The 17,146-nt window shown below is 33.7% G+C and overlaps 1 protein-coding gene across 1 annotated transcript in view; it reads right to left on the minus strand.

The window, feature by feature from the left end:
• Nucleotides 1-14,037, minus strand: part of LOC145665943 (uncharacterized) — a 30,265-nt gene extending 16,228 nt beyond the window's left edge. Inside the window, exons 1-2 of the mRNA XM_081733048.1 lie at nucleotides 13,866-14,037; nucleotides 277-434 (exon numbers count right to left, since the gene is read on the minus strand). Coding sequence (XP_081589174.1) covers nucleotides 277-434; nucleotides 13,866-14,037 — 330 coding nt within the window. The remainder of the gene's footprint in view (nucleotides 1-276; nucleotides 435-13,865) is intronic.
• Between the last annotated feature and the right edge of the window lie 3,109 nt (nucleotides 14,038-17,146).

Here is a 17,146-nt window from a genome sequence, read left to right on the forward strand (position 1 = left end):
ATACACATACATCCGTTTTTATATAATGCGAGATTACTCCCGTAACCCCTGTTATGTAGGCATTCATTACCATGTTTTAAGTTACGAAGTAATTTGTTAGGGGATGTTGTTAAATTTATGAAAGACGTAACTCCGTTCCTACCCCTTTAAATATGGTCCAGGTGTTCCAGAGTTAAGCTGATACATACACACACATAATTTTATTTATATAGATAGAGGTCTTCTTTTAATTACTGGTACTATTTTCTAAATTAATTATAATGTGAAACAGCTAACCTGACTGTGAACATTGCTGGTGCCTGGCTCGTGTCCCTCAAGCACACGCCGAAGTCTTTCTCCTTCTGCCAGGACACTTTGGGTCGTCTCTTCCAGTCGTCTGCGAGCAGACGAAATCTCTTGAAGCACTCGATTCATCTTCTCCATTGCTATCCTATCTGTAAAGAAAGGTGATAACACGTTAGGAAAATTATGCTCATTTTGGAACAACTTAGGAACGCAAATTAGATTTATATCTTGCGAGAGTAAAAATCATGCAATACAATGGATCGTTAAAAAAAAAAAAAAAAAAAAAAAAAAAAAAAAAAAAAAAAAAAAAAAAGACTATCGGAATCTTATTTGCGCTCCTGTGCTAAGTCTTATTTCTAGAGAAGTCTACCAGTATCTACAACATCCGTTAGTGATCATCTTTTATTTTGTGTTATACCATTTGTTATAACAGTTACTTTTTGTACAATACAATTGCTTGACTGATGACTCAAATGTTAATTTCATGTTGTTCTTATGACTCACCTCAAAGGTACAGCACTATACTTTAGCGTGTCAGAAAATATCTGCTACTTGACTGCCCTTTTTATTCTAAGAAGTATTTATGAAAAGTTTAAATCTCTTGTTTTGAGATTACACACATTGTTTATTATTAATTATTATTATTATTATTATTATTATTATTATTATTATTATTATTATTATTATTATTATTATTATTATTATTATTATTATTATTATTTAAATATAAAATAAAGGTATACTATTTCAGAAATAAATATAAAAATAAATAAATAAATAAATAAATAAATAAATAAACAAATAAATAAAGATAACCTGTCTTCACTTCTCTTTTAGGAATAACAGATTAAAATGTTATAGTCAAGTAACTGAAATGATGAACAATAAACTTATTTCATTTACAATTTAAACTTTTATGGATACTAGCAAATTGGAGAGCATAATAGATGAATTGTTAACAGTTTCTGTAGGATAACATTTTTATTTATTTAGCAGTTGTTATTAGTTGATAATCGATAACGTTTCATTGATTTAGAACTGTTATTGTAATTAGATCAACTTGATCAGTAACGGAATGTTTACTACATCTACTTTCTTTATCATTTTAGTTTATTGGGCTACATTCATAATCAACTATTCACTACTCACAATCTACGTTCGTATCTAATGAATGTATGCCCTCTAGAACCTGCATTATCTACAGTACCATGAACTACTTTACTTGTCAATTTATTTTAATGCAGGCTTTGCAACGTTATCTACTTCACTCACAATGTACAACGAATTCAAGTCAAGAAACAATGTTAGAAAACTGTCTTTGTAGGTATTAGTTGATTGTTCCAAAGCTATATGTTCAATTTTACTTGTAAGGATATATATAGCTTGTGTGGGGTCTCAACCACATGCATTAATACACAAGAAAACGAACTTGGATCTTCCAACTAAAAGCGAAAACGCTAATTATTTTATCATGAGGCACTTTTAATAGATTGCGGTTGCTCAGTGGTAGAGAACTCACCTCTAATGCATGAAATTCCTGGTTTGATCCCAGCTCGCGCCAATTAGGCTTATTGGTATGGTGGAGAAACACCGTGTCATGGACGTTTCAGGGGTCCTCCCGTTTCCTCCTACTTTCTTCATTCCATCATCTCGTACTTTATTATGATCACCGTCTAACTTAGTCTTGGAACATACTCGTGGGACATTAAATTTTTTTAAAAAAAAGAAAAGAAAGAAAGAAAAAAAGAAAAAAAGAAAATGAAGTACCTCTAGTGTTTCCTCAAGAATTACATTAGAATATATTTCCAGTAGAAGCTACATAAAATACTACAGTTTTCATATTGGAAACATAATTCTTTGTTTTTAATTTTGCTTCCAAAGGAAGAAAGTAAACCTAAAAAATCTTCAGTGAAAACAAATTAACAACTACATTTAAAAAAAAGTTTTGGTAATTTTTAGAGTTACATGTAAACTGCATAAATCGGCTTTTGACAAATTTAACGCACTTATTTTATTCAATTATTTATGTATTTTGGAAATTAAGTTTTAAGAGCGAATATTTATCGAAGAAATAAGGATAAAATATCCAAAAACTATCTATATTTCGATAGTATTTTTTAAATATTTTTTATATATTACCACTTTATTATATTTATTATTTTATTATTATATTAATTATTTATTATTTTATACTATTTTATAAAAACAAGATGTTTGACTTGAATTAACTGCACATGTAAGTCTACTGAATTCTAACTACTCTACTTGGCCAAAATGAAATATGTGGAAAGTCTGGAGAACATACAGCAGATGGCACAGTGCTAAGATGGACCAGCACGACAGAACTTAACATAGTGATGGAAATCTGAGAACTGGAACAGCTTATTTCACTGAAAGCATTGATGGTTTGATTCGAAGATATCAGCGTGGACTTGTAACGGAGACATTGGCTATCGAAGGCGATGAACTGGAACAATCAGAGGTAGTAGTTTTCGACGTTTGTAATAAATACCCCCCTCCCAGCTTTCGACGATCTTGAAATGTAGCACCCTTCCGAACATTCGACGATCGCGACAATTACCCCCCTCCCATCGTTATATTTAATTTAGATAATTAATTAGAATTAAACTTATTAACTAGAATTAAGCATATTAACTTATCAGACTTTAAAAACAGTAAACAATGAAAAACAATATAAAAAATCAGATTATAAATAAAAACAGTATACAAAATTTAAAATATCTAAAAATAAGGTTATATAATAAACAATATGTAAATTGCAATATCAAAAAGTGTGAACAAAATTATTATACAGAATAAATACTCAAAAATATATAATACAGAATTCATTAAAACATCCTTCCAAACATAGGTAAATACACACAAAAAATAATCACAAATATATAAAAAAAATGAATAAAAATTATCTATAAGATGAAAAAATAAGTATCATAAAACTATCATAAATAAGTATCAAAATTGGAAACAAATATAATTAAAAAAGCTGCTAAAAAGCATGGAGATTTCATTATTATACACACAATTATCAACGAAAGAAAATATCATGTTTCATAGGAAAATTGTATATACACATAAAAACACATCCAAATATTTTAAAACACACAGAGTAATACGTACGTACAGAAAGTATAAAATTTAAAATGTGAAAGATGTCTGAAAAAAGATTGTAAAAAAAAGGAACTATTGTAAAACAAAATTTAAAAGAATAATAGTTAAGAATATGATATATTTTTTTTTAAATAAAACTAAAAATCAAGATTATACAAGTATATAAGAATATTATAATTAAAAATATATAAAATTTAATTATAAAAATGTTATAAAATAGGTAAAAGGAACCAAAATAATGTCAATAAACATAAAAAATAATGAAAAAAGATTGAAATGTAAATATATATATAAATGTAAAAGAAATTATAAAAATAAAACAATAACTGAAAAGAAACAGAGAAAGGTATGTATTACACATAAAAATACACAACTTGAGAGAAATAATAAAAAGATTCAAGGTTATATTACTACACTTACTTGCATACAAACACACAAACACTAAAATAATAAAACTGAAAAGAAAAGCGAGAAAGTTATACATTGGATTCAACTCAAGAAAGTATATGACTTCATAGGCACTACAATTGTTACATTAAGAGAAAAGTTCTACGTTATACACAAAATGATTTTAAAAAAAGCACAAAAATACACAAAATTGTTATTAATGTTTGTACATACATACAATGTGGTAATTGAAGGGCAAAAAGGGGGGAAATCGCCAGGCACATCTGAACACTTCCCTGGAACCTCGTTCCTTTTGTGTTTTCTACGAGGGGAAGGGACTTGGTAATGCCATCAAACCTTCATGTTTAATCACAAAATTTAAATTTATAAACAAATAAGAAATCAGCAGTTTCTTAACTTACTATTAAAGAATCTGTATTGAAATGGAATCTTACTCCGAGAAGACAGAGTACAAAGTTTTAGTAAAGTGAGTTATCCGAAACGCTGAAAAGAAATATCTCCTAAGCAGTGAGCTACTTCTAATAAATATTCATAATAAATACAGTTATGCATTTTTGTAACTTAAATTTAACGTGGTGTTTTAGTGATTAAAGAATATACAAATAAGATAGAAATATAATGCAAATACAATAACAAGAAATGGAAATAAAGAAAAAAATACTGTAAATGATTTAACGCAGAAAAATGGACAGTTCGAAAAATTTCTACCAAACAACATTTAATTCAATTTGGAAAAAAGATATTAAAAAGGTGGATATTCATGCCATGTTCTAAGTATTCATAGGCATGAAGTGAACGGAGGACATTATTCATATAATGCCCTTCAATGGGGTCGGAAATTTATTGTTTATATAATGTAAACAAAAATGATGTTTACATTATGCATAGTCAAGAACAAAAGAAAATAGCAAAGCTTATATACAGGCTGTATGTAAACTATTATATTTTCTTTTGTTTCACGCTAGAAAATACAGAACTTAGATCACAGACGTTAGCCTGAAATCAAGAGGAAGAGAGAGACAAATTGTATTGTACAATTTAGACTATATATATATATATAACATAATAAATAAATATATAAAACAATGGAATAAAACAAAAATCACATGACACATAAAAACAATATAAAAAATTAATATCTAAAAGTGACGTTATATAATAAACAATACAAAAATTTTAATATACCTAAAAGAATTTTAAAAAATTTTAAAGATTTTATTACTTCTAGATTATTTCATTGCCAACCTATTTTTATTGACCCCATTTTTATATTCTTAACTTTGTACCAAAGGAAGATCTTTTTCCGTCATATCACAATATCGTGTCGTATCTAACTTCCCTCAATTCCTTTTATAATTCTTCCTGCTATCTTTAGGAGCAGTAGCAGATATAAAAGAAACGGTCAAATGAAAGAAGAATTTCTTAAAAACACATCACGGTCAGGATATGGAAAAGCTGAAGAAAATAAGATATCAACGATAACTTATAGGAATTTATGCGGGCATGTGTACCTCATGTTACATAACGAAAAAGCTCTAGCAGAGATAGAGGGAGACGTCAGTTATATCGTTATTCAATAGAGAACTGGCAGCCGTGTTGGAACTCATGAAGGTGCCACGATATTCTACGACGGGAAAGAAAGTAAAGGGACACTTGCAGTTTCTCGCACTAGGATTTGGTATCCTGCTAGTATCCAGCGCTGAATTAGTGTCGTCTGCAACACTTCTATGCAACATGTCACTTTTATTCCCGTGTTAGTCGTTGGAATGTAGCAGACAGTTAAACATGGCAGCTCCATTGTCGATATGCACAAAGGAATAAATGAGGGCAGTGATTCGCTTTTTGTTTGCGGAAGGTGTTGAACCTGCGGAAATTATTCGTTGAATGCAAGCACAGAATGGTGATAGCTGTTTATCGTGAAGCAAAATCTACAAATGGGTAGAGTATTTCAAACAGGGAAGAACTTCTTTATGTGACGAAGAAAGATCAAGCAGGCCATCGACGTCAACGACTGGCGATGAATCGATAGGCTAAAGTTTCGGAAAGCGTGTGCAAGGTGGGTCCCGAAAGAATTGTCAGCGCAGCATAAAGCACAAATATTGGAGATCTCTCGTAAACATAAATCAATCGAATCATTGTCTGTATCGAGGGCCCCTACGATCCTTCAGATTAACATTTTAGCATCAGAAACAAACCAAAGTTGCTAGAACATTGGAATACAAGAAAATAGGTTAGGATGTGCTTAGACCATTATTATATTCCGTTCTATTTTCTATAATCTCATTTAAAATTCTACATTACTTAAGTTCACAAGAATTACGAAGGAAATGAAGAACAATTATTATACAATAATGCCAGAAGGTAAAATGTTCACATTGTATTTCTTAGAATTAATTTTGACTATTTCGTTTGTTAAGGTATCGGAAATTTTAATGTCTATCGTCAAAGAATTCTTGAAAGATATAAATAGTTCACAACGTGTGTTATGCAATATACGAGTCATCTAACTTCCAATGAACTTGAATGATTTAAAAATATTAGGACTCTAAACTGGATTTCATCAATGATTAATACGAAAAATGTTACTCGGAGAAATCTCATAAGTGTATGGTATTTATTTTTTATATTTGAAAACAAAATCGAAAGTTTTCTTGTAATGAAAGTCAACACTAATGCTCGAAATAATTCCTTCTAAAATATTAACAGGAGCAAACCTAAAATACGAAAATTTCACTTTTTTTTCTTTCTTTTAAAATTATTAAATTTTATTATTCATGAGTACAAGTGTGTATTTTTTCTATAGATGAAAAATTATTAAAGCAACTTTATTGTTTCTGAAATAGTTCAAATAAATGACTTTTATCTCTCTCTTCAATTTTCTAACTTCAGAAACGTGAATACGTGTTTTGATTCACGTTACATACAGATCGAACACTATGCCTTGATTTCTGAGATACTAAAATTAAGGAAATTTATGATTTTGATATGACCTAACAAGCTTGATCGAAAATAAATAATAATCCCTAGATACTGTCTTATTAATTGGTTGATATTTCAGGTATAATTTCTACCTTTTTCAGCAACCAAGATACTACGGCTGGGCTGTATAAAATGGAATGTATTAAACGAGATTACAATTTAAGACTACATAGTATTGGAGAATTAAAATTTATCAAACAATAACAAGTATAAAAATATTTGAAACTAAACTAAAAATATATTACAAAATATCAAATTTAAGATATAAAAAAGAAAAAGAATGAAAAAGAAAAACAAATGAAATTACAGACTATATTCTAACAGTAATTATCAACCTGTGAATAAAATACTCTAAAATAAAAATAAATAAATAAATAACTTATTAGAGAAAATAAAATCAAAACAATCTATATAAATTATATAAATTGGAAATCGAAAATTTTAAGTTACAAGTCACATCCAATCTGTTGGTTAGTGTTCACACTTAAAGGAATAAACCAGGGCGCAAAATTTCAAAATCAGATGCATCGAGAATCCAAAAATGATGGTCGCTAGTATCTCTCACATACACATAATGAGAGGTCCCCTCCACCCCCACCCAACGGCCTTTGGTTTAACAAATAAATAAATTACATCAGGGCATAAAATTTCAAAACCACACATTCAGATTCAGGATAATCAATTTTGAACTGGGCAATTCACATACATGTTAAAAAATATCTTACCTTAAGACTTCACGTTTGTGTAACGCTCTCTCTCTGCACTGAAGTACCAGTTGTCGATTGCAGTGATAATGGTATCCCACGCAAATATCTATTTTTTAACAATATTTTATATATTTATTTTGCTATTTATTTATTTATTTATTTATTTATCACTGACATCGTGACGTGATTGGTTGATGTATTCTAGTTACTGGGCTGTCCTCGCAGCTGTTCTAGCTTCAAGCAGTGGGGAAAACTATCTCTCGCGTTGACGTACCAGGAGGCAAACCTTCGATTGAGGGTGGGAAAGGAGGGGCAAACTACAACGATGTGAAGAGTTCACTTTCCATGTCCGTTGTGAACACTTCATATTTCCTGTTTTCTCTCACTCAGTGACAATTATTTTCGTGCTTCACTGAAACTGCGCAGCCCTGCGAGTTTAGGCAGAAACCATTCCTACTGAATACTGATCGCCGGCTCTAAATTCCTAGTCGCCAATGGCGATCTGAGGACCGGAAAGTTTGCGCTCTGAACAAAGTTAATACTATCACGGAGAGGAATGTGCGTACGGTTTCCTGGATTCTTTAAATATTGCGATATTTACCATTATTTAACGTACAGATACTAAAGCAGTAGAGCCCTTACGGAATCACAGGTCTGTGGGAAACATATTTAGAGAATTGACTCCTATGAACAGACTTGAGAAGTAGTTGCAAATTCGAAAAACACCTATATACTTATGCATAAGTTCAGTATGTGCCCACGTTGTTTGTTATAAAGGGAAAAGTCTATTACATTTTGTTTTATGTAGCAGCGATTAAATGTTGGTAGCGTCGTCAAACGTATTTCAAAGGATAGTAGTTTCCAAGTAGTACAACCAAGGATGATCTATGCTACTACCTTTGTGGATAATCGTTATTTCGAGCGTTTGCAAGTATAATAATACTAATAGGCTTGAAAATGAAGTAGACTTGGTGCGAAAAGCGTGCAATAAGTTGCTACCGTCGGAGGCATTGTCTGCTACAGTCTATCTCGAAATTGATTCTAATTGGTTCATTAAATTCTAAAACTTCATGACACACGCAATGGGATTGCGCGACAGACCGGTTGGGAACCACTGCACTATACAATGAGTTGGATAACGCTAAGATTACCTATTGTATTACTGTCCATCTTATCCACCGGATACGTATGCACATAATGTGTATACATATACATAATAAACAGATAGAACACTTTTACTCGCTCCTAGGATCATTGTAAAATCTAAGTTGTACATTGTTAGCACATCAATCATTTAATATTTCATTGGAGAAGTACACCCTGTCCACCACGCACCAAACACACAAGAAAGTCAATTAAGTGTAGGTATGCATAGTCGCTATACAATCAAATACAGTCGCTTGGGACATATTACAAAAGCTACACCGTTCCGACTTTTCTTGGTGAAGTTTTAAAATGATTATCCTTCATCCGCTATTTAACTGAAACGCCACTCGCAACTTCTGATGTTACCTAATTAATTCTACTATCACCCTACATTTATAAAAACTGGAATACGTGACACCAACAATACTGATATATGTACACTACACGGAAAGGGGCCGCGATGGCTCAGAGGTAGAGTGTTCACCTCTGGTGCATGAGGTCCTTGGTTCGATCCCAGCTCGCGTCAAGTGAATTTTGTGGTGTACAAAAACCTGATGCGTGGGTTTTCTCGGGATTCTTCCGTTTCATCCCACTTTCTTCATACCACCATTTCATTCATTTCTCATCATCACCGTCTCCTTCAGCCTAGCCGCCATAACTGTGGGACGTAAAACTTACGGATTTCATTTCCATTTTTGACTAGTTGGAGAAGCAATAAAGTATACCCTTTGCTTTTGCTTTTGAGCTTTCAAATCTGCAATTGAGGAGGGGAAGAAGAAATAGTAGTGATATTGTTTCACGTCACACACTTTATTACTCAGAAATCGCGAGGCGTACATTTTCCGTCAGTACTGCTTTTGTATTTTTACGAAAATCAAGCATGAATATTGATTTATTTGGCGTAATTATGAAAAGGGGGAAAACGATTGAAGAGTAAACTAACACCATCGACTATGCAACCTTTCCTTAAATTTAACATTACGTTCTCTCTGCAAGGATCCTTCCGTCTGGAAATCACTGGAAACTTCCCAGTGTTTCGGAGACAGTTTTCACCTTGTCCACCGAGAACAAAAAATTAACATTATGAACAAGAGAAAATAATTTTATAACTAATCATTAAGACCACTAACATTTTGTTTGGTCTACAGAATTACTTTATGGAAAGAAACATAAAACTAATTGAACTATCAACATATTGGCTACTTAATAGTTGTCTATCCAATAGCAAAGGAACTACAGATATCTACAACTTCAATAATCCTAATTTATACACCTAATGTATATATAAGTTCAAGCTTGTAACATACACCTATGAGTTTGGGTTTCCAGCAATGACGGTGCCAGTTTTAATTTCTTAGGGCGGCAAACGGCGGTCAGAGAAAAGTTTTGGAGGGCAGCTATTTCTTTTGTATACCGAAAAGGGTAGTTTCATATTACGTAATCTACATTACAATACAACGTATCCGGGGAGCAGTCGGGGCGGATGTAATCACAAGGGAAGCGCCCGACTCAATTGCCTTCTTCTGCATCACCACTAGTTCTGGACTTTTCGGAAGAAAAATCGGATATTTGCATTCTTCTAACATAATTAACAATTTAAAATATTTAATTCTTGGAATTCAACATGATCTTTTTTTTTCTATCTACAATTTAACAAATCGTAAGTTTCTTCATTAAAAAAAAAAAAATACTCAAACATGAACGCGGTTAAAAGGGAGCTACCGTGGCCCCGTATTTTTCAACATTTTTAGGTTTAAAATGTAGATTTAGATCAAGTTGTGTCCAATGGCACCACTTTTGATTACCGACCACTTCAATGTCAAACTAAGAGTCAAAAATAAAAAGTGGGACCATTCGGGCAATGCGAACCAGTGATCGATTGGGACGAAATAGGTGTCACTTGATTCGATTCACACGTATATGAATAATCGATATGCTATTTTTCCGAAAATTCAATTTTGATCCGGAAAATTAACATTTTCGGGAAAATGGAATATCAGTTATTCATGTACATGTAAATACTAATCGAATGACACCCATTTCGTTCCAATCGGTCACTGGTTCGCATTGCACAAATGGTCCCACTTTTTATTTTTGACCCTAATTTGACCTTGAAGTGGTCGGTTCCAGAAATCAAAAGTGGTGCCATTGGACATAGCTAATCAAAACCTACATTTTAAACCCAAAAATGTTGAAAAATACGAGGCCACGATAATTTCCTTTTAACCGAACTTGGGTCTTCTACGCCGAAGGCGTGGATCCTAACCGCTTCGCTACGAGAGAGCTCACTGTTTTGTACGAATGCAAGATTACTAAGCAATTCAGCCTTTTCTATACCTCAAAAACTTTAGATCTCAACAGTTATGGCTATAATTACAATGGTCAGCATTTTTAAATTACCCTCCATTCACCTTCTATTGTATCTTGTAGCCGGCGTCCCTACCTGTATAAGTAACTAGACCTGTCTTGCTTTTCTAAATTTATTCTTAATTTTTATAAAATAACCTAATTTTTATTTTTTACCTTCCATATTGATTTCCTACGCGCGTTTTGCAATGCTAACGTTGAAGAAATCTTGATTTAACCTATTCTATGAAGTTTTTACCTATTCAATGTAAATTACCACTTAAACGAAATATGAAAGAACCACCGCATCACACTAAAAGCCACAAATTAGGCCTAAATCTACAAATTAACATATAAAGACCACTAAAAATATACGCAACGCATTTTCTACTGGGTTATAGTTGTAAGTTTTAAATCTACAAGACTATTGAATCGATTATTAGCTGATTAAATAAAGCTTTACTAGCAGAAAAGTTGGGCTTGAGATATTGCACTAATGTACAAGATGTTCATCATCTATATTTTTAGGCCTAAACTACCATGTAAGCCTAAGTTCAACAGATATAATCTATAAATTTCTTTACTACTCAGCTAGCTCAACCTGACTTTTTTCAATTAACTTGAATTTCTTTTCTTACCTTAATCTGAAGTCAAATTCATTTTTTTTAAAAAAAATATACAAAAATATAAGCTACTTCACTCATTACCCAGCACTTCACTCACTGTCCAGCACTGCCACTTTCACAACAACTAAAAGCCAGGATCGCGAATGTTGGTTTCTATAGAACTGTAGATAAAAGAACAACGATATCCGATATATCTATTGTCGAGCAACAATGGAACGCATTTTTGAAATAAAAACAGTTAAAACCAATTGTAGACTATCAAAGTATATAAATACAGGTTTTATTTCTTTTGCTGAAGGTTGCTTATGGTAGAAAGAATATAATCACAGTTTCTGTTCACGTAGGTATGAAAAACTTATTTAAACGGGACATTCGATAAATCGGGTGTATCAAAAGTTCGGGGCCATAAACCAACTTCGGTATGAGTAAAGACAGTGGTCGAAGTGAGACAGTATGAAGTGGTATGCCATACCGCCTCTGGCTTTTCAGCGACCAAGACAATATTTAAATAGCCGGTATGTTGAGTCAAAATCATTACCGCATCTGCTTTTTTTCCCACTTCGAACACTGAGTAAAGATATGAAAAAATGAAGGAAAGGAAAGTTGTTGGAGGTTTACAATGCAAAATGGTGGGATTTTTCCAATTGTAGTCGTTTCGGCGTAACGTGAAGTTTTGAAATGGGAAGGCTGAAATACTTCTCGGAAACACTGTTGCCACACTTGGTACAATTGTACCAAATTCAGCCCTTTTTATCATTCATCGGCCCGTTGGTACCCATTTTCAGCCCCTTTTGTGAAAAATTTGGTATAATTCTACCCAACTTAGCACCACTTAACAAATACTTGTTACATTTTCTAAAGTGTCAGTAAGATTTTACTACATCTCACGTTACTTATACTGTGTGTTGGACTCTTAAAAAATGCTGTTGAACTTGCATTCTGTGGCGTTACACCGCTTAACACTAGGAACTTTGTGTGGGAAATTCGTAATCGAACTATACTGGGATAGAAATGACGCTAGATGGGCGCATCCGCACCGCGCATGAAGGAGACCAGAAGGAAACAGTGTGGTGGAAATATTATTTTCAAATCATTAAACACACACACACACACAAAAACACGTTGAATCAAGCATTCTGAAGAAGACCAGCGTGTGCTCAAGTAAGTCTATAATTTGTCATTGCAAAGATTCTACACCAAAAAATAATAGCACGAAAAATACATTAACATATATGCTGGCTTGGCGGGCTAAGTTGTTTACTAGTGACGCCATATTGACGAATATAAAGATACCCGAACATTTCTGCATTTTATAGATCTATATCGACACGTTGATTGAGGCAGGGGGGTGTTGTTCTAGAACATTACCTCTTTCAGTTTCATGTTATAGAGCCGTGTATTACCCTGGTATAAAATTCAGCCCTTTTGTTTCAATTTGGTACTATTTTTCAGCCCACTTCAGAGTTAGGACTGTGGCAACACTGCTGGGAAAGTGCTTATTCACACAATATAAGTAGGCCTATTATTTTTCAGTTCACTGTTCAACACAAGGAAAAATATAACAATGCCTCTGTTTCACATGGAGTATTATCAGTGGTGTTATGCAGCCGGTCCGCAAGCACCGGTTGTGAAAATATTTTGAGTTCGTAGAACCATTTCTTATTCCCAGATATAAACACACACACACACACACGCATGAGATATCAAGAATGATGCTCAGATATTAAGAATGAGAACTGGGATCATATGAGTGAAATGGTGAGAGTCATTTACTGTATTTGAAACACCATTGTTTATATTGAAAACATCATTATCAATAATTGTCGATCCATTGCTGAATGAATACTTTTTGACAACATTATATCTTGGACAACTCGTTTCCAAGATATTCACAATGCTACATAATTTCGTCACACTATCTTGGATAAGGATACTGCGTAGGTCGCCACTACTCACTTGTGGTATCCATTAAGAAAATGGCTTTTTCTACTTTGTCTGGTTTGTTTCCTAAGAGAATTATATCTATATCTATCTCTCTACCTATACCTCTCTCTTTCTCTCATATAGCTTTGAGATTTGTTTTCACCAACTTTAACTTTGAGAAGCACCTTTGATATGTCACTTATGTACATGATAAAGACAACGCATATTTGTAATACATTGTATAAATTATTAAAACAACTAGACTGACATAGAAATCGGTACAAAATTTTCCCTGCACATGGCAGACAATTTTTACACAAGGTGTTTGCAGCATCATTATCACGCTTGCCGTGAATCCCGTCCATACATGTTCCATCTCGCAAAGCAGGCTCAGATGCATAATCATCATCATCTTCTACGGATTCTGAAGCATCATTATCTTCAGGATCATCAAAAAGCAGAACATTTTCTGACAGAGTGTCATACATAACAAAGAACTGCTGGAGCTCTTTGCATATTTCCTCCTGTTTTATATTTAGTTTTTTCGCAAAAATTCTAAAAAGCTCCTACAGGCACACCAGGGGCGGATCCAGGGGGGCGCGTGCCCCCCAGAAGAGGAAACTTTCTTATTTTATATATATAAATAAAACCCATCCCAAAGTTTGGAGTCCTTAAAAGTATCAGTATGACAACCCACCGCCCCCCCTAGAAGTCGGTCCTGGATCCGCCCCTGAGGCACACCATTCTTCTTGATTTCCGAAAACTGCTTGGGATCCAGCATCTGAAGTTCAGACAGTAAGTCTTTTAGCTGCTGAAATCTATGACTGACACATATAGCAGCTGTATTCAGAATTTCGTTGAGTTTTTTTATTCTGAATAAATCCTATTCACTTTCATTTAAGTTCTTTCCCAGTTCATCTGCGACAAGCTCTCCTGGTATTTCCTTCTTCTTTGAGATTCTTCTAGGCAGAAAGTCTTCCTCCATTTCTGTCTCTACACCAGATTGAGCAAGCTGTTGGTTCATCTCCTCACAAAAGTTTTGTATTTTTGTAGCCAGTTTTCTGCTCTAAATGAACTTGATATTTGGACTACGCAAAAGTATATACATTTTAAAGAATGCGCGTTTTTCCATTTTCCATTTTCCATACAATGTAGACCTACAAGATATGATAACATCACGAAAGGACCAGTCAGCCTGTGGTTAAATATGGGCCGAGCTATAGTCTTCAACGATGATCCTAGTCTTCAACTATGAAAGGACCCGAACTGCTCAACATCATGAAAGACTGCTGGACATAATGAAAAAGGGTCCTGGGCCCCAACTGCCCAACATAATGAAAAAAGGGCTCAGGGTCCCAACTGCTCAATATAATGAAAGAATTGCGCCAAAACTGTCCAATATAATGAAAGACTGCTGAACATAATGAAAAAGTTCCCCAACTGCTCAATGTACTGAAAGAAGGGCCCAAGGCTCCAGGCACAAACTAAATCACAGTTTCCAATAATAAAAGGCCATAGTGAAAGATGGGCCTAGCCAAAAATCCAGTAACAAAAGGGCCCTATTGAAAAAGTTAACTTACTGATGGAAGGATTGGAAGAGGGGTGTGTGTTGGCAGCATAATAACCAGTGATCTACCGAATTATTTAGCTTTTTTCTATTTTAGCTTTTCTCTTTCTCTTTCGTTTTTTATTGTTTTCATTATTTTTTCTTGAGAGGGCCTAGGCCGCGATGACGGTCTAGCGGCCCTGGTCAGTCCACCCCTATATATATATATATATATATATATATATATATATATATATATATATATATATATATATATATATATATGTATAGAGAGAGAGAGAGAGAGAGAGAACCGGTTATTAAAAATTAGAATAGCGCCACTGAGTATTACTGCTTCAAATAAACAAGTAAAAAAGAACTTATTTTGCATTAACTGTTCATCATTCAAACACAAACTCAAGTTATCCACTTCACTCATAAGAAGAACTATTAAAACGCTACTATGAAACATTACTATCGCAGAATAGCGCACAGTACGTTGTACTATTACGAGCAAAAGTCTACGTTCTGCACACGTGAAGAACAGCGGCGCAAATCTGTCTTCAATATTGGGGGGGACGGGTAAGAGTTTTTTTTTTTTTCTTAGCGATGTTCAAAATATTTATGAAGTTTAAAAGTAGTGCTGTGGAGGATCAGGGGAGCAGAGTTGTCTTCAATATTGGGAGGCGAGAAAATTTAAGGCTTATTGTGGGGGACATCAATTTCATCTCACTTTCTTTTGTGGCAATCGGACACAAATCATCACATTTCTCACCAAAAAAAAAAAAAAAAAACATTTCAAATCGGATTATTAGGGGAAACAATCCCCTTCAGTTCCAAGATTGGAGGGGACATGTCCCCCTCATCCCCCTCGGGATTTGCGCCAGTGGTGAAGAATAAAGTTCAATGAATATTAGAGTCTACAGGAATTTCCCTTTAAAGCGAAATTGTCAAGCACGATGAAACACTTCTTCCCTTATTTCTAATGAAAGGTTTAAATAGCGATTCCAAAGAAACGGAAATTTTAATATTATAAAAATAGCCGACCTTCTCTGTTTAGACAATGAAGCCATATACAGGGTGTTTCAAAACAACACCTACAACGTTTGGGAAGTGATTTTTGACACCAAGATAAGAAAAAGTATACACCACCTTGGGTGTACAAATGCTTCCTTTCGGAGTTACAGGCTGCCGAAAACATGAAAAAATGAAGTTTAAAGGCCCATAGCTCCAAAACTATGGGACCTACTGTAGTTAAATCAAGATTTCACTTAGAAACTAGTACGTGCCCTATCCAAATATCCAAGTTTCAAAATCCTCTAGTACTTCCACAACAATTTTTATGGAGGTAGTTGGTGAGTACTTCAAATTATATGTCCGTAGCCAAAATCCCTCAATAAAAGTTGCTTCGTGAGTACCTTAGGATTCTGAAACATGTATTTTTGGATAGCGCACATATTTGTTTCTAAGTGAAGTCTTGATCTACTGCGGTAGGTCGCATAGTTTTGGAACTATGGACCTTTAAATTTCATTTTTTCATGTTTTTGCAGCCTATATAACTCCGAAAGGAAGCATTTGTGCACTCCCAAACATTGCCGGTGATATTTTTGTATTTCCTGCATTTCCACATTGTTCTCTTCAGTGTTACCAAAAAAGAAAGAGTGGACGCAAAATATCGCTAAATGGGAGATGAGAAATGACTCCAATTTTGAGTAGAGCTCCTTCGTGGCTAGGCGGTTAGCGTACGCGCCTTTGGCGTGGGATACCCGGCTTCGATTCCCGGCGGGAGCTCATGTGGTTCGGATTCCACGTTAATCAGTAGGTCCACGTCTCATATAGCCTCGCTGCTGAGCGGGACGTAAAACTCCAAGTCAACTCAACTCCAATTTTGAGTAAAAGTTCAGTAAAAAATTATTCATGAAATTCCGTAGTTTTCACCCTTTCTTTAGTATATATATATATATATATATATATATATATATATATATATATATATATATATATAGATAGATAGATAGATAGATAGATAGATAGATAGATAGATAGATAAA

The sequence above is a fragment of the Thermobia domestica genome, chromosome 12, assembly GCF_964235325.1.
Source record: "Thermobia domestica chromosome 12, izTheDome1.hap1.1, whole genome shotgun sequence".
Taxonomy (NCBI): domain Eukaryota; kingdom Metazoa; phylum Arthropoda; class Insecta; order Zygentoma; family Lepismatidae; genus Thermobia; species Thermobia domestica.